Here is a 26,320-nt window from a genome sequence, read left to right as displayed (position 1 = left end):
CCTGTTTACAGGGATGCCATGTCCCAGGCAGGGCAGCCGGGAATCAAACGGTGCCTTTGTGGTCGTCCCCGCAGAGCACCAGCACTGCTCACGTGCCACCCGCTGTCATCCGAGGACCGCGCAGTTACACCAGAGATGTGATAATTATGAGCAATAATAATTATGAAGTATCTTCCGCAGAAGATACGTAAACAGTTTTTGGTCTACCCAGACCAAAAATTTAACTTCTGCATTTGATAAACTAGTAAAGGCGTTGTACAAGCTGGTTTTGAACTGCTCTTCCTAACGTATTTTTAACTGTAAGCTAGAAGACTTGACAGACATGAAACTGCAAAACATAGAAGCGTAACAAAATACATAATTTAAAGTCAGTGAGACTCAATGAATCTTGCCACTAGAGAAAGAAGTTGAGTTTTTTCTCATATGAAGTTAAAGAAAAATACATGCAATCTTGCAGAAGTCTTGTCAAAATTCAGTTGAATTTCAAAACACTTAATGCAATAGGCCAGTTCAGTTCAGCGTGTCAGTTTGTTACAAAGCTTAAACCTGATAACATCTCTGTTAACAGATAAAACTGCTTTCAAATGCTACAGAAATTACATGGCAAGAAATGCTTCTCATTGCTAAAGCTTCCAGGGGTATGGTGGACAAACTTCAATTAAACAGTTTTGTTGCCTTTCTTAGGCACCTGGCACGGATGGCAACTCCTCATTGTTGGCTGAATTAGCTGAATTCTATTAAGTACAAGCTAAGATTAATTTTTTTAAGGTATGATTCACTATTTACTTACACATAATAATTTTAAAAATATTAAGTTGTATAATGGATTAAAATACATTGTATAAATACAAAGTACACTCCTGCTAGCAAGAAATCACCCCATTATACCAGCCAATGAGATCCAAATTTTGTACTCATCTTCTCTTAAATAGAAAACAAGATTGAACCACACCCATTCTTTACCATCTTCAGTTTTTCAGTCTGTCAGTAAATCATGACTGAATGTATTTTAACATTCCTCTGAATAAATACATGCTGGCGCGTGCCGAGTACAGAGAGCAGGAGTGCCACGCAGCGCACGCAATCCCTGCAGTCACCGGTGCTCCCCTCGCCGTGCCCGTGCCCCCACGCACACCGCGCTGCTTCTCTGCATCGGCAGAGCAAATGGCAATTTTTTTTTTGAAAAACCCAAACAAACAAAAAAAAATCAACACAAGCTGTTTGGGCCTACTACATACGTGAAGAGGACATGGTGAAAACATCTTTAAATGTCAATTTGGCATGGATCTTGCTTCATGTGGCTATAAAAGAATGCAAATTTTTTCTTAAAAAACAAGAAATTGGAGAAAAAATGAAGGGGGAAAAAGTCCTCTTTTAGGAGGTTACTAGTGATTAACAAATTTAAGCTGAAGACTACTTGTTAAAACTCTCTCCTAATAAAACATATTTCTAGTAATTATTGGCTAAGAAGGTGACACAGTACAAATTTCTTACTTGTATTTTTTCCTCATTAAATATAATTGGTGCAGATATTTCAGCAGAAGCCATCATTGCTCCAGGAAAAACCTTTTCACCCTTTGTTTTCTAAAGCCTATCTACACCATAGTTTTCACCGTGTTAGATTAACGTTTTAATATGATGTTAATTTATCCTATCAGCATCATAAGGACAAAATTCAATATAGTGGTTCCAAAACTTCACCAGTCAACTTAAAATAATATATCAAGCAGGTACCATGGTCATATTGCTTTCTGCCTACAGCCAGCGTGGATCGCAGGAGTTACATACCAGCAGGAGTCACTGACATACAAACCACATGCAAACTGGAAGGTTTAATGGTAAATTTCAAACAAACAAACAGAAAACACCACCACCACCAGCCCCCCACCCGCCCAAATATACAAAAACCTACTCACAACACACAAACAAAACTATCAGTAAGCTCTTTTCCATACAGGACCACCCAGCACATCAAAAAAAGACATGAGATAGGAAAAATATCAGTCCATTTTATCTCATCTTGGCCAACCTTTATGCTTCAAGGCCCTTGAAGTTACAAGAATAAAATAATATTAAAACATCTTTGTAAAATCAAGCATTTTTCAATCACAGCAACTTCCATTAGGTTACTATTCTTATTTATGCCAAAACACAGTACAACTTGCTAAATCAAATTTACAACGTGTTCCTCCATAAAGTCCTTTAACCTGTTTCACCATATTCAGTTTTTCTGAAATTTTCATCTTAATGGCTCCACGTTTCAGATTTGGACTTTGACCAACCAATTTTTAAATTATCTTTAAATAAGGAAATGCTTATGCTAATAGTAATGGAACACTGGAAAATGAGATCGGCACATTTCTGATTTTTTTTCCAGAAACTCTGGTTACTCCTCTGCCCACGAAATACATAATATCACACAAAAACTAAATTCCCATTTTGATGTGGCTTTTTTTTGTTTGATTTTACCCTCCCCTATAGGAAAAATACTCCCTTAGTTGCTCTGCAGCCAAACTACACAAAGAGAATTGTGGACTCTTACCTCCTCATCCTACTCGCTTTAATGATTTGTGCACATCAAAGCCTGATTAAAACCAGTTAAGCACTTCCATCACTGAAATCTCTTTAACGTCTTTTGGAAATTAAATTAAATGCAGAAACAAAAAAAATACACGTGAATGTACAAAGGTGTACAAATATGACCAGCTATTGAGCTTTTATAGTAATGTTAGCATAGATGGTGACATACGTGGAAGTACACATTTAGTATTTTGAAACATAATTTATATAAACATATTGCAGACAACCCCTATTAATATTAAATATTCATTTAAAAACAGACACTTGCAACAGGATCACGCTAAGGAAAGTGCATTCTACGTTTCTGACTGTTCTACACAGCCTTAAAGCACAAGAGGAAAAAAGCACTGAATAGAACTGCCTGCTAGGGTGAATAAAGCTATCACAACTTGTTTCCAGATTTTCTGATGCTGGAGGACCAGTTACACTAACATTGCCTTATATGGCTTCAGGGTGGTTGTACATTTATCTATGAGTACATGTCTATCTATGGGTAGATGGCTACTACCTCGGTATCTACACGCTGTATGCAGCTAGAAGAGCAACAAAACACCTGCTCTGTTCTCCTCATATTTATTTGGTTTCTATATTTCAAACACACTTTCATTTCTCACATCACTGCCTGATCACAGATTGCGATTCAACTCTCGAAGTAAAGATTCATATGTACCCGCTACACTTCAGTGACAAAGTAGGAAAGACAGACTTTTGAATGGTGGGAAATATCAGCAGGAACCAAAACTGTTGAGGACAGCATCTAATAGGGAGCGATTTACCTTGGTGAAATCTTAGAATCTGAGCTAAGGACAAGTTTAAACAATTTTTCCTGTCTGAAGAGTATTTTTTAACTGGTCACTGGTTAGAAACACTATTTTCCCAATGTCTCATTCTAAAAATTAAGCATACTATTATTTTTTCCTTAAAGGTGGAAAATGTATGTAAATAAAATGATCCATGATCCAACTACAGTGAGATACCAAGTACTCAGCTCCGTTTCCCAGAGACTACAAAGTTACAGCATACCAAAACCTGGGTGCCTTCTCATTTTAACACCATAGACAGTCTAAGAGAGTTTTAAAAGCACTAAGTTTAGGGATCCCCTTTGGTTTGACACATTCTCCGACACTGTTCCCAATCCCAGGAGAGCTACTCCCAGGAGCTTCAGGAGGGGCACACGCATTTTCAGGGCTCCCTTCTGCCCCTCCATGAATAAGCCACTAAACTTCAAAGCTGAGGAGGTGAGTGCAGTCCAAAAGACACGCATCTTAAAGCTACTCTTGGAAACTGCAGATAATGGGGGAAACATCAATCCTTTGCAGGAAAATAAACACAGTGCTAACACTGAAGAGAACCGCACCATTATTCTGGCCTGTTGTCTACTACGTCTAGTCTTTATGCTCCCAATGTAGTTCTGGGAATAAATAGCAAGAGACTGCTGTGAGGCTGCAGGAGTACATCTATCCACAGGGAGAGATTTGGAATGATAAAACAGTCTGTCCTGAAAAACATGATCATTACAGGATTACAATATTAGTAAAAGTACACTCTGTATTTGCTTAATTGTAAAACATGGAAAGCAACACGTTCAAGTACATGATCAGTATCAATAAATGTTATGACATGAATAAAAACTGAGATGAACTGTAATAAAGAGAGGTCAATAAAAGGGGGCTATGAGCCCTCTAGTGAGGTGCTGTTGGGACTGGGTACCATAGCTCAATAGAAAGAAGTGCAGGAAAAAATTTCTTAATGAGCTGTTAACAGAAGAAAATTAGTTCAAGACTTCAGGGCAAGAACTTCTCTTATTCAATGTTTGTACGTACCAAGCACAAGGAGATTTTTTTTTTTTTCTTTTTTTCCTGTTGGCACCTGGTGCTACTGCCAGGTAATAAACCAGGTTTTACATTCATCAGCAAGAATTAATGAATCAAGTAAGAACAAGAGACATGACAACTTGAAGAACTACAAGCTAATGCACTTGGGGAGAAAATATAGTTCACTACATCAGGGAAAAAAGAGGTCTGAAATACAAAGTTGGAAAAAGAAGCTTGGAAAGTAGTAAGAATTTGAGAGCCTGGGGAGATGGCAGACACCAAATTAGACGTGAGTGCATGAGGCAAACAATATCACAGCTACGGGGAAAACAGAATTTTGGATGGCGCGTACGAAGCTGGCACAGAACCAGAAAAGGAAGCAAGCCGTGCTACGCTGCAGCTATGTGCTGTGCTAGGCACCTCTAGATTTTCATTTCAGAGAGCACCAATACAATTATCCGAAATGGGAAACCTTAACTCAACAGGAATATGTACATCTAGTTCAAGTCTCTAAAAAGCATAAATCTGGATTCCTGTAAGAGAAAAATATACAGTAAAAGAACAGTACTACTTTAAAAATTCAGGCTGACTAAACTTACGAGAAAAGCTTTATGACAGGAAGGAACATGAGCCTGTGCAGTTATATTTCCTAAGCAGTGACAGAACCCCTATCATTTCACAAGCTGGAGAGCATCTTGTTATACATTAGTAACTGCAGAGAAGGAACAATCCTGCAAGAGAAGAATAATTGCCAGATAAGTTCTTTCATCTTTAGTTTTGCAATTCTAAGAACCTGATTTTTTATTTTCTTATTTTAACACAGTTAGCAATATATTTTACATACATCTAACCCTCCTCTATCTAGATGTAATCTGTTAAAGTTTCCTGACTCATTTCCAGACAGTATCTCTTCATCCTACGGCCTCTTCACCTCCCCACAATTTGGGGCATTCTTTTCTCACTGCTTAGTAAAGATGACATCAACATTGCTTCTTTCTTGATACAAACTCCAAAAACATTCGACATTAAAATCGAATGACAAAGACCACAGGTGGACTCAAGTTTAGCTATTTGTTAGCCTCTGTTGAAGGTAACTGTGAGAGTATAGTAACACGAGAGAAAGGAAACATGCCTGTAGAACAAACCACATGTGAGTAACAATCTGAAATTATGTGGCTGAGAACAATTACTGCAGCAGAAAAGAAACCTCAAACTCACTAAAATCTCAAGACTATTCTTACATCCTCAGACAGGTAGACCCCAAATATGACACTGTGCAACTAACTTTCCTCCCAGCTCTACATACACGTTGCTGCTGGTGGAGGCAGCCCTTGAAAGATGCTCATACTCTTTCCATACGCCCAACAAGGGCAATATCTGCCTATAGGACAGGTGCTGATTTCATGTCTCAACTCTCAAGATTCAGCCTCAGACACGAGTACCACTGGTTAATATTTCTACCCTCAACACTGTAGATTTCTGTTGATCTGGAGCAAAAAGTAAGAGTAGTAATGATTCAAAAACTCACAAAACAAGAGGATGAGCAGGAAAGAAAGGAAGGAAGGCATCAGAAGCAGGTATGTGCAGTTATGGCAACTCTCATAACCACTGAAAACACGGGTGGAAGGGACAGCAGTTTCACCATCACTTGGTCACAGAGTCCTGTCTGCTTCAAAAGATGCTGTGAACTGTTCTTTCAGCCAGTAACACACAAATCATATATGTCTTTAGTCACATCCGACATCCAGGAGCAACCACAGTGGAAAACAACCACGGTGCAGCAGAACATCCTTGCCAGCAGCTGTGAGCTAGGAAAGGAAGAAGGAACTACTGCGTACGTGCCAACTTATTATCTACCAGCTGTAATGTCAGGACAGATTTCTGCTGCAACTATTTATCTACAAACAACGCAAAGTGTATGGCGTTTGCAGATAAAAATATGTGGCATCTTCTCATAAAATAGTTGGGTCATAACCATGCAAAAGCATTTGTACATTTTAGCTTACTAAAAAGACAATCTAGAAATCCAAGTAATATTTCACTGAAGTTTTGTCATGCTTTATCAAGTTCAGATCATTGTAACTGGGAAGAATGCAAAACACACCAATACAAACTACCTTTTTTTTGGTTGCTATGTGCCTTCTTGCACAAAAACCCATCCCAGGGGCTCAGTCTCACTCTCTCAATGTTTGAGACATAGGAGAAAAGTCATAAAACGAGAACCGCAGAGATGTTTAAAGGAGACCTGAAACCGTTTTTGAGACTAGAGTTGAAATTTACCATTTTCTTCTGTGATTGTTAAAACTGTTCAAGAGCGGAGAGCTTGCCCTTGCACAAAGCTGCAAATACACTGTATAGCAGTGAGGAAATCATAAAAATTAATACTGATACATTAATAAAGCCAAGATATTAATAATGCCAAAGGATAACATTTTCTTTCTTATTACTACCCAACAAGACCTGCATGATTACCATTACGCGCCATTGTACAACTCCAGCCTAATACCCATATACAGTACCTACATGACTAAGACTGTATATATCAGACCTTGCTGAGGCAGACAACACAACAGTAGCGCTGTGAGTTTAATAATGTTTCTCTCATTAGAGGAGATAACGAAATGACAAATCAAGTCTACAACCACTCCTCCAAAGCACCTGACTAGACCCTATTTCGCAATAACGCCCCCGGGCTGCAAAGCACTGTGTTCCAGTGACTTAACAGAAGTATTCAGAAGTTTTAAAGACATGTAAGGAAGTAGAAATATACCCATGAGGAGAAGTCCAGTAGTTATAAGGGAGCCGGCAATAAGGTGACAAATAAAAGCACAGATTTGAGTAGAACAAGTTAATTTCAAAGACTACCGGTGCTGAGTAAGTGCCTGTTCAGCTCAGGCAGAGGCAAGTGGGAGGTCTGACTGACATCAGTGGAAATGTGAACGTATAAAACCGTCAGAGTCTTCATAAGTAAATGATCAAACAAGACACTAATAAGCCGAGGAAACGGGCTTGTGAAATAGAGGGGCCCACACCTGCTAAGCAGAGCTCTCTCTTCATTAGAACATTATCTTTTCAGGCTGTATTTGAGATACGGGTATAAGCACTCTCAGTTTTCCCCCAAAATGAAGTTAACCACTTTCTGGTTTCAAGAAGTGAATGAAAGACACAGCAACTGAAAGCACTAATATCTATTACACGTCTCAACACTTTCCTGCTTTGTTTTGTTCACTGGAAAAAAAGAAAAAAAGAAAGAAAAAAAAAGCACTTGTCAACCCAGGTTCCAGAAATGTTAAGCGATCGGTCTTTTGATTACAAAGTATAACACAATCCTCATCAGGGATGATGCTTTACAACAACTACCTAGTCACCCACAAGGAGGATGCGACTGTGTGTCAATAACCCCGAGTGTCTCCCTTCTCCTGACCTTTGGCAGCACCCACACGAAGCCATTTCCCATGACCACCGCAGCACCCAGCAGCACCCAGCCCTGCCCGCTCCATCCCCAGAGCGGCTCGGGGCCTAAAACGCAGAGAGCAAAGGGGAAGGAACAAAGCCCTGACGTCAAATACTGGAAAAGGATTAAACCCAGCAGCTCAGAGAGGGGAATGCCTTGGCCCCATTAGGACCAAGAAACATCCTAAATGTCTATTTTAACCGGGGCCACCCAGATTTTGCTCTCTAGTGAGGGGGACACGCCAGGACAGGCCGGTGGGGGAGCGGTACCGGGCACAGACACCCACCCCCGTTCCCGCCGGGTGTGTAACTCCTCCCGGCGTGTCACTCGCCATGTACGTGTGCGGGGAAACACCGCGGTCCCGCGTTTTGAAGCGGGAGAGATGTGCCATGAAGCAGGCGATCCCAACCGCCCGGAACCGCAGCCCGCCGGGGCGGGGGAGGACGGTGCCCGCGCAGGTAATGCTGGCACGGAAAGCCGGGCCGCGGCCGGGGAAGGGATGGCTCCGGGCGCGGGGGGGCGGGCGGGGAAAGCTCCCCGAGAAGTGAGCTGGGGGAGCGGGGGGAGCAGAGCGGGATCCGACGGCGGCCGCTACCGGGATCCCGCCCTTACCGCCCACCGGCGGGGACCGCAGCGGGGGTGCCGGTCTCGGCGGGAGGGCCTGCCCCCGCGGCGGGCCCCCCTGCCCCGCGGCCGGCCCCGGCGCGTCCCCACCCCCGGCCGCGTCTCACCTCCGTTCGCCGCTCCGCTAGGCCCGGACCATTTCCTGGCTGCCGCCACCGGCCCGCCGGGCGGGGAGAGGGGGGACGAAGAGGCCCGAGGGAGCGGGGGCGCCGCCGCCGACTCACCGACCGCCCGGGGAGCGCAGGGGCAGGCCCGGCCCCTGGCGGGGGACGAGGCCCGGGGGAGGGGGAGCGGCTCACAGGCGGGAGGCGACGGCGGCTCCCCAGGGGTCCCGCCGCTCCATCGCGGGACGGGGCCGGGCTGGCGGCGAGGCGAGGTCGGGGAGGGCCGGCGACGTCGGCCTGGGCAGCCCTCGGCCCCTCGCCCGGCTCCGGCCTCCCTCCCTCCCTCCGCCCGTCCTGCCGGGCCGCGGCTCCTCCCGCAGCCGGGCACTCGCGCTACCCGGCAGCCCCCGCGCCGCCGCAGCCCCGCCGCCGCTCACGTGACCCGCCGACGGGGACTCCGCGAGCACGTGACTCCGCGGAGCGGGGGGGCGCGCCGTGGCCCCGCCCCCCGCGGCGGGCGTCACGTGGCAGAGCGCGGGGACGGCTGCCACGCGCTCCGCCCCCTGGCGGCGGCGGGCGGGGTCACGCTGGGCGCGCGGTGCCGCGGCCCCTCCGACCCCCCCCGCTCGGAGCCGGTTAAAGCGCAAGCGATTGTTTGAATTTAAATATTGCACTCCAGAAAAACCCACCTCCCTTTTTTTGTTACTCGACATTCCTACCACATTTTAAGGCATTATTCGGTAACTTGAAAATGAATTCATGTGAGACGGGACATTAAGTAATCATCAATAATTATCTACAGATAATCCCAAGCACAGGCGGTCTCAAGCCCGTTCACAGCACGCTCAGACATGCGGAAGCAGATTCCATTTTTCCGAATAATTATTTCGGAGTCTTTCCCCGTTCCTAAAAGCGCCCAGCCGCCCCCACCGGCAGCCCTCGCCTCTCGCAGCAGGCGCGGGTGGCAGGGTTCGCTCGAACCGCTCTGACTCTTTTGTGCAACTTATTGCTTTGGTTTATAATTCAGTTTTTCATCACAGCGGAGCATCGTGTTTCCGGTTTTTGACCAAAAACAGCAGATCGGAGCATTCAGAACTGGGATTGACCCCTGGAAACGCAAGGCACTTCACAGGAGATCCCACACCGACAACCCTATTACACTGGCAATGTCACAAAACTGCCAAAATGGGCTTTAAAAATAATCTCCAAAAGAGGCTATTTTTGAAAAACTTACAGTTATACTATATAAACATTTTTCATTTAAACAAAACCTACTATTTCCACATAAACTGATTTTGAAGTGTACCAGAACATAGTTCTACTTTGGGTTCATATTTTTAAAAGTAATACTTCATTAATTTGTCTGAAATAGGTGAGTAAAGTGCAGCAGAATGGTGCAAAAAAAACCAAACACACCCTTTTTTTTTTTTTTGCATAAGTGTAGCAAACTCCAGAATCTAAATCTTTTAAAAATAATAGTGTCTGATACTACGATTGCAGAGACTCTTCATATAAAAATGCTGTAAAAAACCCTCAATAATATTTTTATGTCTAGAGCCAATCTCAAACAGTTCGTAATTATTTTAACTGGCAGTGAAATCTGAAGTTTGTTATGACACTGAAATATCACCAACACTACAAGAAATCATGATCAAATTGGGGTGGAACCTCAACCCACCTGAAAATTAAATGCACCTATAACTTCTCTACTCTATATGGGCAAGGAAGGCACAGGCAGCTTCTCTGAGAAAGTAACACTGTACTGTAAATAACAGAAGAAAATAATAAAAATACCCTGTGTCAAAAGTCAAACATATTCTGGTATTATGTTTTGTATTATTCCTCCCCCCACACTTAGACATCTTGATTAACAAAATTAGGCTGTGAAGATCTGCCTCGGACACAATTGATGTCTCAGTGTCTGGATAAAGGCAGAGCTTGGATAAATAGAATTTCATAAAGCAAATTAAACCCCTGGGGTTAAGGTATGTTGAATTGTTTCTTTATGAAGCAAATCCATTTGATAGCAAAAGTCCTATTTATTAAGGACTCCTCCCTAAAAAAAGTAAATAAATCCATCAATCACACAAGAGACTGTATAATGCAATTTCATTGAGGGCACCCAAAAACCTGTTTCTGACTGACAGATGTTCAATTTAATAAAGGCCTGGACTAGAAGATCAGGTTGTCTCTCCCTTCTTCTGCTCTCCCATCAGTTCGCAGTGTTTCTCCTTGAAATGCGATGCCTTTTCCTGAGGCTGTTTTTCTACTAGACTGCATCAATTGCTTTCCTTCAATTAGCAATGGCAGCTTTACTTGTAATTGGAAGGATTAAAATTGAGGCTGCTGAGAGCTACACAGGTCTCATGTAACTGCTTAGTAAATATAATAATTTCTAGTTAGTGGGTTTTTTAAAAAAAATTAATGATCTTTTGTACTTAACCTAGAGCTTTGGAAGACATTAATTAAAGAAATACCTTTCCCGTTGAAAAAAGTTTGAATCAAAGCATCCAGTAAGAAATCAGGGTGTAATCTAGTGAAAGATGAACTGGCAAGGCTCTTGACAGGCTGGTAGGTTTTACTCTGTAAAATAAGAATACGTAGAGAAAAATTAAACAGAAAGGGCAATTAAAAAAAAAAAAACAAAAATATTGTCTTTGAAATTAAACATTTAAAAAAAAAACTGAGTACAGAGGGACTTATGGTTGGTCTCAGACTTAATCAGCAGTTGGCTCTATCAGATATCCAGTAAAAGCAATAAGCCATCTCTTTGAATCTCCACTCATAAGCCAACAGCAGACCAGAAGTTAAATTAAGGTCTCCTTAGTATCATCGGTAATTATGTTACCTTATCCTAGCTCCTGCTGACAGAACCTAACACACGCAAGCGTTTCCTTTTGTCTTTGTGAATGGACCCAATTTGTACGACTGTAGACACCAAACGTAAACAGATGTATGAAGAGACCAGCCCTCTGAATTTAATGACTAGCTTTAGTACTTGGCAATGGTCTAACAACCTGAAACTTCTCTTTTCTTGGCAGAGACAACTTAATGGGAAGAAGTAATATACTAGTGTGAAGCAATGCACTTCTGACGAAACCATCTACGCACAAACGCCAGCAGCATTAAAGAAATGAACGTACAACATGGTCTTAACAGGATGGCGAAGGCAGTTGAGCCTTGATCCTCATCCTCTCCCTTCCAAACAACTGCCTGTCCTCGTCACACTCCTTCATATCCACACTGCTGCCGCCGCCCAGCTCAGCGCCAACCGAACTAAAGCCTATATTCTTCGTACGAGGGGACCTGCACCCAGATGGGCTCCACGCCGCTCTTGCAACAGTCCCCATACAGCGAAGAGGTCACTGACAGCAAGCTTACCACCATGCTTCAGTCACCACGCATGGCTTGCTGGAACTGTTGGGATGGCCCAGACCCTGCGCTATATGAAGTCCTATATTCCAAAGGGCTTACTCACACACGCTTAACTATTACTATATCACTTACATTTGGATTTGCAGTAAGCATGAACTTAGCAACTACTGTTTAATAATTTATTAACTTTTCCCATTAAATGGTACATTCACTCAAGAAGACTTAAACAATTTTCTGGTAATTTTATTTACAGTCTGCAGTGTTCTGTAAAACACAGTAATGATTACAGACTAAAACACACAACATACATATTTTCAAACATTTAAATAAGCACAGTTTATTCAAAAGTAATTCTACACACTAGTTTTTCCATAAAAATATAAAAAATAGTTTAGTTACTATATTTTACCTAAACCAAGATATTTAAGAATTCTTCCACATGTGATGCCCGCTCCCCAAAAAAGGGCACTCCAATGATTAGAAATTTAGGAGACTGCATCACAAATTAAAATACTAATGCCAACTGCTTCAATCCACCAAAAAAACAACAAATAACTTTCAATCTGCAACCAGCAATACTTGTTCTGCAGTATGTCTGGATTTTGTTTTTGTTGGGGTTTTTTTTGCACTAACTTGCTTCTCCCATGCCAGATTTTCACAGACACGTACATACTATTACATAAAGATAATGGACTGATTGTACTGCAGACTATAATGCCAGTCACCATGTGCCCAACAACACGGATTGGTAATCTTGCATTACACAACAATTTTTTGCAAAAATATCAAAAGGGAAACACTTTCCTTTGGGACCTCTATTTAAAGGCGACTCCTTTTCTTACTGAGCATCCAGTGAAAATAGCCTTTTTCCTATCTCCTTGAAAATAGTGCCCATTTTTGTTTGTTACTATTTCTCTGGTTTTACTGACCATATTCTGTATGGAAAGCTAACGGAGTTCCGAAAAACACCCACTCAAGCCCTTCTCTCACGAGGATACATTTAATTTACAAAAAAAAGGCACAAAGATGAAACCCCTAAGCAGCATCAGTCACAACTCTTCCACTGTGCACTGCTCCTCTTTCTTACACAGACACTGCTGCAAGAGACTCTCTGTCTCAGAAAATACTACAAATACATGAGCTAAGGAAACAGGCGAGTTGAAAAGACTAAAGCCTCTGTACAGTACAAGTAGTATATTGATCATTAACAAATGAACACTATTTAAAGTTTTATGTTGCAGTTAAGACTCAACCTGGAAGCATCAGGAAAAGCCATCAGAAAAAAAGCTCAGCAGCATATAATACATTTGTTAACAGTGAGATGGAAGGCCCTTTGTGTGCAACATTGTGCATTCAATTTCAACAATGACAGTGCTCTACAGCCAGCAGTGTAAAACTTTTGCTTCTAATAGTTTAGAGGATTTTCTAAATGTAAGTGAAGCTGTCATAAACAGAGTCGTAGCATATGATGCACAGCATGATCTGCAATAAAAAGCTTTTGCTTTCCAGCATGTAAACATCCAGGTTACTGGACCTTAGCTCATATAAACAAATCTGATGATAGATTTTTGAACTAAAAAAGTAAAATTTTCCATAAAAGGATAAACCACAAAAATACTCTTTCAGCAAGTCTCACGTGCCATTTAATACCTCTCATGTCCTATGAACAACTATGCAAAACATTTAGAAAGTTTTAGCAGTAGAAATGTCAACCAGTTAAACTGTTTGGCAATGTGCTCAAAACATCTTTGAAGAGCGTTATCATTCACTAAACAACAGTTCTAGACTGTACCACACTACTTCTTTTTCTTTTTCTTTGGTGGCTCATCATCAGAGCTACTGTCTGTGCTGCTGCTGCTACTGCTGGAGGAACTAGAATCTGATTCGAACTCTGAAGAAGAGGAAGTACTACTCGAGGATGGAGAAGACGAGGAAGTAGAAGAGCTCTCATCACTGTCACTATCATCATCAGAAGAAGAGGTAGAAGAATCTTCACTGTCAGATGAGGAATCACTAGCTGAACTGGCACTGCTACTGCTGCTGGAACTGGTCACGCTTTTAGATCTGAAAGAAAACAAATACACAGATAAGAACAGGCCTGCCAGAGGCGACATTCATTACACAGTGTTCTTTATACTGTGTTGTAATCCAAAGATCAATTATTTGGTCTGAAACTTTCCAGGCCTGACAATCTAAGACAAATTCCCATGGCCCCCCCGCCCCCCTTTCCAATTCTGGATGAATGCATTTTGGCCATTTGAGCAATGGCAGGGTGACACCATGTACATGAAGTAAGTCAAAACAGGACTACAGAAAAAGATTAAGTTTGAAAGTTGGCAAGGATCTTGTTCATAGTAACGATGAGTGTTTTTACTGACTTGGCTAAACAGAAGAACAAAGCTGCAGGAGAAGTATGAATGTCCTAGACTACTAAGGCCTCAGGGAAAAATTAACAAAGATCAGTTCCCTAGCACACCACTGTAATAAGGAGTGAAATTCTGGCAATGTAAAAAAAGTTGGTGGAAGTTTCATTAGTGATTTCACAAATGTTAGAATTGTACTCAACGGAAACCGTTCTTAGATTACTCCTGGCAAAAGAACCCAAATTACCTGCCACTACAGGATGCTTATGTTTTCAGGGTGGAGGAGAAGGGGTGGAAACAGTCCAAGATAAAGACAGAATTATGAACACAGCAAAGTGGATTTCTGTATCCTCTGCAAATTTTTTTTTTCCCTTCATTTTTAGCCCTTACTGAGGCTGTTGTTCTGAAGATCAAGGTCTCTGATTATGGCAATATGAATTCCAAGAAAGTACAATTAAATTCTCCCATAGATCTTTCTCCAAACAAAGTGTAAAGGTACTAATTCACCCCACTTCATGCCAAGTCAACCAAACAGCATGCAAAAATGCTAGATATAATAATGCAGAATCTTCTTTCCATTAGAAAATTAATGTAGTATTTTTTATCAGAGGGTTTGGTTAAATACAACAACTCAGGAAATGCCTATGTTAAGGCTATTAAAGAAAGAGTAATGCTTTTTCATCATACCAGCCATGGTCATGTCAGCTGACAAATCTAGATGCATGTATTAAGCTATGAACCACCAAAGTTGTTATAATACATCTGTAATCTGTTACCTCTGTGTGTGCAGACACAATGGCTATTTATTAAAGATAAATCCATAAGGGCTGGTTAAATACAGACTTATTGTTGGTGAAAAACTAGTCTTAAGATAAGGAAAACAAAAAAAAAGTGGGACTAGTAGTTTAAATCTGAACAGTTTTATTAGATGTGCAGACCCATTTATATGGACAAGAATCAGTCAGAGGATCCCCTGAAGGATAACTTTGAACTTTCTTTTCCTGGTCACCTTTCACAGAATACATAGAAGCAGACCATGGACCTCCATTATTTAGGTTATAATCTGAAACCCACTCACAGAAACATCAGAATATAACACTTAACACTGCTTCTCCTAGAGGAAAGCAATAGCTAGATCTGTGAGAGAAGAAACAAGCAGATACTTGTTTTCAGGTGATGCAATACATGGCCTGTTGGTAGTTAACAGAAGGAGGATGGAGATGGGAGCAAGTAAAATTCACCTACTTCACCTTGTCCTAATTAGGTCATATGACAACCCAGATGCCATAGATTTGTAGATCTAAGATCTTTGGGTCACTACACCACTGTTAAAGTGCAAAATTTCTCCACCAGACAAGCATTCATTCTCCTCCAAACAAGTTCACAAATGTTAATATCTTGTATGATTCCATGCACCAATCGTGGAACAACTGCTGCATTTTGTTACACATGCTATCACCCCTCTCTGAGACTTTTTGTCCTTTCTAATTCTATTGCAATCATCTAACAACCCCAGGTGGTTTTAAACTTGCTACTCAAGTCAAATACAATTTTGGGCACAATCACAGCTGGGTGCCTGAAGAAACAAGTGAATTAAGAGATGATTTTACCCTTCAGACAGGTAGATTTATATGTGATCCAAGCATGAAGTGGGCTTTCAATTAATAACCAAAGTATGCCGTATGGGAATGTTGAAGCCAACATGCACCCAGAAGACAGCTCTGTGTCACCTGAGGTCACAAGATTGTACAACAGCTGTTTTGCCTGTTCCTGTTTTTCTGGTTAAGTCTGTAGCTTACTTATTACTGTTTATATCAAAACAAACATACACTATGTAAAAGGTTAGTGCTCACTACTGCCAGAACCCTAACTTCTGCCTTTTTTTTTTTTTTTTTTAAATCTGGAACTTATATATTCAATGGTAACACTTGCTAAATTTTCTGCATTTAATTCTTCCTGTATCATAATAGAAATATAAATAGCAAATGATCTGGAAAGGAATTTATTTTCACAGATTCGGTGCTTGCATAAAAACAGGGTAACAATTCAAACCTAGAAGAGTTTTAAAATTTTAAGGAAAAAGTGACCAAACCACCCCCTCCCCCATAAATCCTTTTACTCTTTTCATTTTTGCATTGGTTTAGAGCTCAAATACTCTGAAAATCATTATGCCAAGTAGAAGACTGCAGCATATGAGAAAGCTGAGGCAGGAAGAGGTCTGAACTACGTTGTTTAGAAATCAGTTAATTTATGATCTCACTAGTCCTAAGAAACTCCAACAATAAATGGACACTACTGAGAAAGGAGCCTTTGATAAAACATATTCTGATAGTAGAACCAGGACACTCACCAAAAAGTATTCCAATAAAGCCACATTCCACACAATAGCCTAAAATAAAGGCGTGTTTTAAAAAACTGCTGTGGGTTATTTAATGCCACTCAAAACAAAAGGCCTAGTCTTTAAAAATCTTCTGAAAACCGTTTTTAGAAGATCAGATTTAGAGACAGAGGACAGTCAACTAAATGCAATGAGGCTATTACTGTACAGACATCCCCCGTAAGTAAAACTCATAACATGATTAGCAGGAGTATTACAGCCAGGGTTCTAGCTGCTCCTGAAAGGGTTTTGCTAATAAAGGCCAAAGCAGACTGCAGATTCCGAAGCAAACGATGCTGTAAAGTGAAGTAGAAAAAATGTCAAAAGAGAAAGAGTTCTTGGCTCAAATCAGTATCCGGGGCAGGGGGGGCAGGTTTAGTTCCTGGATTTTGTTTTGGTCTGGGATTGGGGGTTTTTTGTTTGGTTTTAGGGTTGGGTTTTTTTCAGATGCTTTATTTCATTCTGTAGACAAAGCTTCAGAGAGAGACAGTTGCTATGAGAAGGGAATGAAAACAACAAAAGGAAGAGCAAGATGAGTAGGTGGAGCGCTTACAGGCTAGAAAACAGTATGCCATTCTTGCACAATTGTTTAAAATACATTTGACGAACTTTGAGGCAGAAATAGGAAGATTTTTATTACTAAAGCAAGATCATGTAGAGGTAGAACAATCAGTAGGGAGAAAAGCAGAGGACAAAGAATTTAGAGTTTTTGGACAAGGAAGAGTAGAAATTCTTCAAATGTCTGTCATACAAATGCCTGTAACAGGCTAAAAGCAGTAAAATCAAAACTGTATTTGCAATATTGACTTTCCCCACACACCCCTTCCAAATTCCCTGCCGCAATAGCCAGTGCAAGATCACACACTGAAACAGTGGCACAATTTGTCATCGTTCACCACATACCTTTTTTTCTTGGTCTTCCTTTCTGCAGTACTTTCTCCAGTGCTAATTAAGGGGGGAAAAACAATGGCTTTGATTAATGCAGTAGGAAAATTAAATAAATAGCAGCACAGTGGAGCTGAGTTTAATATTAGAAAACTGGCAGAAAGCCGCACCGCCCAAAGTTCATTTGGCATCTATTTTTCAGTCACTATTCAAGCCAGAAAAACAATACCTACAAATCAGGAAAGAAAAAAAAAGCAGCAATTCACCTCTAATTTTGTGTCTTAAGTATGCTTTACTCTTTTCTTCATATTAGATGGACAACAACATTTTGAGATGGGAAAAGCAGAGGAGATAAGGATACAAAAAAAAGTTCTGTGTACCTATATTTAGCAATAACTGAATTGATTGAAACAAAGGGTAAAATACTGAATTAGTCTGTAGCTTTCACTATGTATTTCTTTCAAGTACAAAAAGACACAGAGCAATCTGTTTATATTGATACTTCCCAGCTATTTGCCTTTCAGATTCCTGTGTATTCATACACTCACAGAAAGTTTTAGTGGTAAATGACACAGAACAGAAGAAAGTTTCTTTTAACAAAACACTAAGTGATTTTTTTTTTTTAAACCAGTCTTCACTTCTGGATTTTTTTTTTTTAAAGAAAATAAAATTCTTTCAGTCAAATGTACCAGTCACATGCTCTTCTCAATCCATTGCAGATATACAGCACATAACTCAACCTGAATTGTACATGGGATTAAAGTAGTCCATCAGCATATACTTACAACATGTTTAATGTGCCACTGATATATGAGGAAGTTGTACGTTCGTTCATGAACCAGGATACTTTTTCCTCAACTGAAACGTACTATTGGAAGCCATCTTAAATACATAGAAATAAAAGTAAAAACTGCATTTCATTTAGAAAAACTATTTCATTTAGAAATTAGACAGCAGTATGTGTTGATAAAGGCTCCAGAAAAGGGTAGAAAGAAGCGTTAAGTGTAAACTATATTGTATTTCAGTAAGAGTACTCAATGCCATTTGTATGCCAGCAAAATGGTATGAAAATATTTAAATTACACACAACAGTTTTTCATACTCCCCACAATCTCCTGTGGGCAAGAGGAAGATTCACTGATCTTCAAATTTCAAACCAAATTATAATCCCTCTTGTATTGCTGAATGCTGTTAATATTTATATAATTACAGCCTTATACCCTTACCATAAGTAACCAGGTGTTTCACAGGTAAGAGAAGTCACTGTGAGTAAACATAATTAGATCCCAAAGCTTATCTCCTTTTAGAAGACGGGACCTAATTCAGCATGCAAGTAACCCAGGCTGCCGTGGCACAGGTCTATGCCTCCCTCTAGCGTTTAACGTATGGATAAGTATAGGAGTTCACTGCTCTATAGAACTACACAACTGAGAGGGGTCAATCCCCTGCAGATCAAACAGATCTGCTTCATGACACTTGGTCGTTTCCCCTGTGGCACCACACTGTCTTCAGAACCATAAATAAGACACAGGCGTCCTGGTTTTGGTTCAATGCAGTAATGTCACTAAGGAATAAGCATTTTCTCACCTTTCCTCCCCTCCCAACTCCTACTCTAGGACAGGCAAGCAGTGGACTTTACTGATGCCAGTAAGCGAACCTCCATAATGTCCATCAGAATCGTGGGGTCAACACTGGACAAATAGAAGGATCCTGGAACAACTGCTGAAATGAGTTAATGCTGAAAAATCTTGTATGTGGTTGTCAAAAAGTAAATATTAACTTTATTAGACTATGTTTGCCTTCTGCTTAATGATTCATTATTAGATCTTTAAAGATGATGATACAAATACTCTGAAGCAGACCTGTAGGAGACCCAACTTCTCTGCAGACAAGAAATAACCAAAGCAAGCTATACAAAAAGCAGAAGTGTGACCTAGGAAGTTGTTCTTTCCATGAAGAATAAGCTTCATCCTTGTAAGTGTAACATTGGCATCTAAGGAACTGGATACCTCATGGCACAGCTAAGGAGCTTCAGACAGCTTATGATTATATAACCACTATGAATCCAGCCCAATTTAACCAGGATTAAAAACGGTTCCCATGCAAGGATTACTTAGTCTTCCGTCTACAAGATGACTTTTCACACCACATCCCCCTCGCGCTGTGGACTGTTAGAATTACAGCTCAAAAAACTCCATTCATGACAGACACTGGACAGTCCTGTAAGTCCTATATAAAAATTATCCCATACACAGACTCAAGCACAATGGCCAGGCAACAAGCAATTTCACTCTCAATTCACTATCCTCCAATGTTAACCTGCAGAATTCAACAGAAATAGGGCAGAAAAGGAACAAGGAAATAATCTGAGTCTTAAACTCAATCTTTGTCTTAAAAATGTTGAGTCTCTGAAGAACTCTTCCAAACTCTGTCTCCAAATGGAGGACATTTTAGAGCCTAAGCACTCCTTATTTCTTATCTGCAATACTAAGGGATTACAATTGCTTCAGAATTACTCACTGGATCAAAATCAATTGCATAATCAAACATTTTGTCACTCTTAACACAAGCTAATGGGCTTCCACTTAAGTCAGTATTTCACCACTGATTCATATTGCTGCCTCAGCTGAAACAGCTGACGAAGTCAAATCAGACCTCTCTGCCAGAGGTCACCACCCATTTTCTTCCCCCATTAAGACAACAGAGCAAAAGCTGTGAACACTCTGCTATAACTCACATCCTGGCAGCAGTAATGACCTACAGCCAACATACTGAGCTGCAAGTGGCAGTGACAGAGGGTCTGTTTCCAAATCCTCGACAATTTTAGCTGTAATGGCTGTAAATGATACTGTCCCTCAGCAGGGCTGAGGCAACAACTCTTCAGCTACCGTAACTAAATTTGAGTTGCAATGGCAGAATGGAGACCCTCATAAATAGAAATTTCACAGAAAACTAATGTGCTACATTATTTTTCCTCTTTGTCATCTGCAGTTGCTTGTTAAAACAATTATTAAACTTTGGGGAAGCATTAAAGTCTACTCACAGAGCAAAGTGGAAAGGAAATCACATTATACAAATGCAGAATTTTGCTTAGATTTTTCTGTTTAGCTGCAGGTACCTTTCACTTTCTTAAATGTCAAAAACAGAAATAATTATCTGATTCAATGAGATGTTTTTACTTCACACTTGAGAGTTAAAAACACCTGATAATTCAACTCTCATTCACCTGTTTAACTGTTACTATAACTGCTCATAATGAGCAATATACAGGAGCTGTGCTGGCACAGATCCACCGTCAGGTCATATCCAGAAGACCAGGTTTTAACTGCACAGTCTAACACCAAACCTAAACAGAAGTGAAAGAATTGCTTCTTTGTTATAAATACTTTTACAGTCTTCACACCAATCTGCTTGTACTAGCACATAAACATATGAAACCAAGTAACCAAGGAATTCGGGAAACAGTATTCCATTACAAAAAGGGCTCCAACCATTTTAACTTTAGCTTAGTGCACTTTTTTATTTCAGAGAGGCCAAAAAAGTTTTAAGTGTATTGCAGATGAGCAAGTGTTAATGAACAACATTTTAATTTTGTGGGACCTGAGTGTACATATTCCACCTAGCATACAAAACGGCTCTAATATTAAGCAAGCATCACAGAGTCTGGAAAAAAAGATGACAGCAAATGGTCTAGGACACCATCTCTCCCACCCACATACAAAATTACCTTTTCATTAATAAACTAGACATTTTCATTCTGCCAATCTTACCTTTGTTGCAGTAATAGTCGCTTTTCTTTTTCTTTAAGAATTTTCGCTAATTGAGCTGTCCTTGAAGGTCTATGCAGGTATTTTCTCTTCCCTGTACATTCATACGTCCAATGTCCAAACTCTAAACATTTTTGACATCTTACATGCTGCTTGTTTGCCTCCCTATAAAAATGCAGAATTGCTTAAGTGACTGATTCCAAGTCTGTTCCACCTATTGAAAATTTTTTATTTTTTTTTAAAACAGACAGATTCTTAACAGCATATGTAGTTATGATTAAACAGACTGACATTCATGGGTGCTTTAGCAATTATACATTTTAAATCAGGACAAGAACAGTAACAGAATTTAGGCAAATACATTTCCATTCATTAAAACATTCTCATATCAACTATTTATGAAAGAGAACAAAAAGATTTCTGCTCTATTCCAGAGCTTCAGTTTAAGTCATCTGCTAAAGTAGCAAACGCTGAACTACTGACATCAACTGTCAACACACTCAACAACTGCACCTGAATTTCACTTTCAGTTTTATACTAGCTCCTGGTTAGCCTACCTTGCAGTCTTCCCCCACTCCTAAGATTCCATAATCTCACCCCCCACCTTCACATACTGTAAACAACAAACATTTTGAAAAATGCTGCTAGGACCATTCTCCAACAGTGAGCAAAGACTAATCCTATCATCGAAATCACATTTTGATCAACCTAATTGGCACAGCTTTTAGCGTTATAGGATATAATTGCACAACAGTTATTGGGAATGATTACGCTGCATACTATCCAGTAATTGCACACGGTTATAGCTTGCTTCATATAAGTAACTGAAATTATGTTTTAGAACATTGTTAGCAAAAAGCAGGCAGCTTCATTTCCAAATCCTAGAATTTAACACAAGTACCAGACTGCCAAATTCTCACAGACAGCCTAGGATCCTGAGCAAGTAAAACAGAGACGATTTTAGTTGTAGCTTGTTTGAATTTACTAAGATTCATTAAAGGCTGGCAGAAGGTTTATCATAAGATCAATCAGATTCTTGCTCACTTTGTGCAATGTAAATCAAGCAAGACTTCACTTACTACTCTGTACCATCCAAATACCTGAAGTATTTAATGAGCATTTTACATCCACATTTCAGTTGTCACACTGTGGTAAAATCCTTTGATAATTTTTAGAGACAGTTAAGGGAGAAAACTCCTATTTTCATATTCTAGCACTTACTCCACTATTCTGAAGCTTTGCAAAAGCTGTTTTGCTATCTTCTCACAGACACCCTCCTCCTTTACAAATAAGGAAACTCATACAGCGGTCAAGTGACTCACTCAAGGTTAGAATCACAAATTAGTTTTAGAGCCAGGACTGAAATCAGAACTTTGTAGCTCCTGTACAGTTCACTGCAACTGCTGTAACTTATTTCCACCTTCTATCATTTTCTCCAAACACCAAAATACTAATTTTTCAAGGCCAGCCCATGTAAACTATCTCAAATTAACAGCCCTGGCTTAACTAGGAGGAGGCTCCTAGACTGTTCATTTAGTATTTAGAGATCATAAAGTGACAGACCAGTAGTGAGCATTTTTCTCTCAAAAGGAGTGTTGCTTTTCAAGGCAAGGTGTGAATTGCTTCTCTTACAACTCTAGCCATCACCTTTTGTGACCGTTCTACTGTATCTTGAAGGGAATCTTGTTCTGAACACCCATCACTTTTTCAATGGAAAGAGTATTTGGCTTCATATTCTGGCCTTAGAAATACTAATCTAAATCAGCACTAGAAAACTAATTAAACTTGCAACCTATGCTGCACAATTAAATCAGACTTGAACAGGAAGCAGTACATCTAGTAATGAACAAAAAACCCCAATGTCTTTGAATGGTTTGCTTTGTCTTGCCTTGGACTTCTGGCTCTGCCACAAGAGTTACACACAAGCAGAAAGACGATACTTCCTCCTCTTCATCAACACACAAACCCAAAAAAGTGAATGTTTTTCTATGTCAAACTAGCCCAGACCTGTCTCCACAGGAACAGAATGGAAGTTTAAAGCAACAATAATATAGCTCAGTATTTCCAGGGTTTTAGTACTACTCACATGACCAGGGCAGACAATTCTATGCAAGCTAAAACGATAAGATCAAGCCCTAAAAGCAATATAAGTAATTACCAGGAAAACAGATCAAAATAGCTCAACAATTACAGATCTATAAATACCATATCAGCACTAACAAGTTTTAACACTAATGAAAAGCACAAGACTGAAGTAAATTTTTAACAGGGACCAATGACCACAACTTAGAAGCAAAGGCTGGCAGATGTACAATTCAGCGTATACCTGTCAAGCACACAGAGACATAACAAGAAATGTAAGAAATCATTCCTTGACCCATAATAAAAAAGCAACTTAAAAGAACAAGTATTCCGTGAGTACTTTGAAATTCCAAGTTACTTTTCATTGGAAAACATGAAAGAAATTAAACTGAACAATAAAAAAGGAAAGAGAATGCAGAAGTCATCCATGTTCTATCCAACTCTTATGATCAGACAAAAAACCAAACACACTCCAAAAACTGAGGATGCCTCAACCCTGGAAGTGTTCAAGGCCAGGCGGGATGGGGCGTTGAGCATCCTGTTCTAGTGGAAGGTGTCCCTGCCCATGGCAGGGGGGTTGGACCTAGATGATCTTTAAGGTCCCTTCCAACCCAAACCATTCTATGAAATTATTCTGAGGAAGAAAAAAAAAAAAACCAAACCAACAAACAAATGAAAAGCCAACACAAGTAATACATGAGAGTGGAGCATAGGCATTTGCTGTACTTAACATAAACAAGCAAAAAAGTTGGCTTTTCCTCATTTCAGTGTTTGGTAATCAGATCCCTTTGGTATTGAGATAATTACTTGAATGCAATATCCACATCTGAGTAAAGGTCGCTTGCTTTCTTTTTTCTTTTGTCTCTCTTTTACAGTTCTGTAAACATATCATAACATGAACCTAGAACTTATTTTTTCGTAACCTGTTGAAAGTCTATGATGAAGACCAGTGAATACCTGCATCACAAGATCTTACACACTTCCCTGAAAACTATGGCATACCAACACCTGTAAGGTAGCCTTTTCCCAAAACGCTGCTAACTAGCGTTTAACACCAAAAACGAAAATTTGAAGACTTCCTCTTTTTTTCCACAACCCTGCCTTCATTCTCATCATTTCACTGCAACGATGTCACTAACCGGGTCACCCCAACCGTATTTTGGAGCGGTTTCCTTACAGGCGAGCAGCACTCTGCCTCGGATGCAAGGCGCCTGCGAGGAGGGGGCTCTGTGCCCTCCGAAAGCCCTCGGGTCCACGGCCCCCACTTGCGGGGGACGCCCCTGGCCCTGCCCTGGCCCCGCTCCTCTGGGGTCCGCAGCCGCCCCTCCGCAGCCCCCTCCCCGTATACGGCTGCCTCAGGGCGCTGCCCGGCGGGACTCCCCTCGCTCCGGATCGCCTATGGAAACCCCCCGCTCCGCCGCGGCACTTCTCCCGCCCTGCCCGGCCCCGGCCGCCCGCCGCACTCACGCCTGTCTCCGAGCGATAAGGCGGTGCATGGGAGTCGCCATCTTAGCGGCCAGGCCGGGAAGTGAGGCGCGGGCCGCGCTGCATGCCGGGCCATGCCGTCCGCCGCCTCCTCCCATTGGGGGAAGGAGCGGCCGCCACAGAGAGTAAATCCTCCTGCGGCCAGAGAGGACGCGCCGGGAGGACCGCGCTTTCGCCTCGTCTCGCTTCCTCCCGCGTTGTCATGGTACCGGCGGGGCGGGAGGGCGCGGGGTCGCGCTGTGGGGTCTCTCACGGCACCCGGCCGGGCTGTCCAGGGCGGCCCGCGGTCCCTGTCGCCTCTCCCTGCGCTTTCCATCCCGTCCAGCGAGGTCCCCGCTGCCCCCTGCGCTAGCCCCGCAGCGCTCGGTCGCCATGGGGCGGCGCCCAGTGTCTCCTCAGGGCACTCGGCCCTCGGCGGCCCGGCCCCACGCAGCCCTCCGCCGGGCCCGGTGCCCCGCCGAAAGCCTCGGCCTCTTCTCCGCGGTCAGCCGCGGACTCCCACCCTGTCAGTGCCTAGCCGCTGCTTCTCTCTCCCTTCAGTCAAAGTCTTACAAGAACCTGCCTCTCACTTAAAAACTTGCAATCTTTCTCAGAAGGAATATGTTTTAAATACCCAAAACCAGCTGCGGAACGGACTGTAACTGAGACAACCCATCTCTGGCTGCGTGTGTGGCTGGGGGAAGCCGACCGTTGAAGGCAGCCAGCAGAAGGGAGCGGGAGAGATGAGGAAGAGGGTGATCCAGGTGTCTCCTGCCACAGGGCACCTCCGACCTGCTGCAGCCAGCGAGCAGGCCTGACCGCAGGGTGACATTGGGATAGTTTCACCTTCATTAGTCCACATGAATAATTCAACATAGCTGCAGGTAGCCTGCTACAGCTTCTCAAGAGCTTTTCGCTATGCGACAAGTTGGAAGGCGTAATAGCTCTCTGGTCATAACACAAAGGCTCCAAAAAAATGTTAGAAAGAGCTAGATCTCAGAAAGGACTAATTTAACTCTATCGCTCCTAAAAAGTTGCAAGCATTTACTAACACATTAATTTTTAGCATGTCAGATTTTTGTACCCCACACTGACAGAAAAAGAAATCTCAGTATAATTGAGAAGATTAATTCTGCTACTGGTATGGGTGCATAACCATGGCTTAATAATCCATTAAACACTCTCAAGGCCTGACAATACTGTTAAGTCATGTTCGTGTTGACCCAATGTGTTCTAGACTTGATTGTAAGGAAATACAGTTCAGATACATCTAGGAATCATAAGGCAAATTCTTTCTTCCACTCCATTCAGCCTAAGAGACTGTAGTCCCCCAGCTATGCCAAGAGCAGCTAGTATTTTTGGCTCCTACATCATCTCCTTACAGTTGCTGGCATGGGAGGAGAGGTCTAGGCACAGAAAAAAAGAAGAGTA

The 26,320-nt window shown here is 41.5% G+C and overlaps 2 protein-coding genes and 1 long non-coding RNA gene across 5 annotated transcripts in view; 1 reads left to right on the top strand and 2 right to left on the bottom strand.

Moving 5' to 3' along the window:
• AFF4 (ALF transcription elongation factor 4) overlaps nt 1–8,765 on the bottom strand; it is a 57,887-nt gene extending 49,122 nt beyond the window's left edge. For all 3 annotated transcript variants that reach the window (XM_075164493.1, XM_075164492.1, XM_075164494.1), the window contains exon 1: nt 8,580–8,765. The gene's annotated coding sequence lies outside the window, so the exon portion shown is untranslated. The remainder of the gene's footprint in view (nt 1–8,579) is intronic.
• On the top strand, nt 8,122–12,506 carry LOC142088798 (uncharacterized). Its single transcript, XR_012676002.1, has 2 exons — nt 8,122–8,306; nt 11,618–12,506. It is a non-coding gene; the product is annotated as an uncharacterized LOC142088798 (long non-coding RNA).
• On the bottom strand, nt 12,174–24,955 carry ZCCHC10 (zinc finger CCHC-type containing 10). Its single transcript, XM_075164496.1, has 4 exons — nt 24,893–24,955; nt 21,347–21,508; nt 17,595–17,636; nt 12,174–14,015 (listed from the first exon to the last, which is right to left on the bottom strand). The coding sequence occupies exons 1-4, from the start codon at nt 24,931–24,933 to the stop codon at nt 13,748–13,750; spliced, it is 513 nt and encodes a 170-aa protein (XP_075020597.1). The 5' UTR covers nt 24,934–24,955; the 3' UTR covers nt 12,174–13,747.
• Between the last annotated feature and the right edge of the window lie 1,365 nt (nt 24,956–26,320).

Source organism: Calonectris borealis, chromosome 15 (assembly GCF_964195595.1).
Source record: "Calonectris borealis chromosome 15, bCalBor7.hap1.2, whole genome shotgun sequence".
Lineage (NCBI taxonomy): Eukaryota > Metazoa > Chordata > Aves > Procellariiformes > Procellariidae > Calonectris > Calonectris borealis.
The sequence above is the reverse complement of the archived record's forward strand: the minus strand, read 5'-3'. Positions and strand labels throughout refer to the sequence as shown.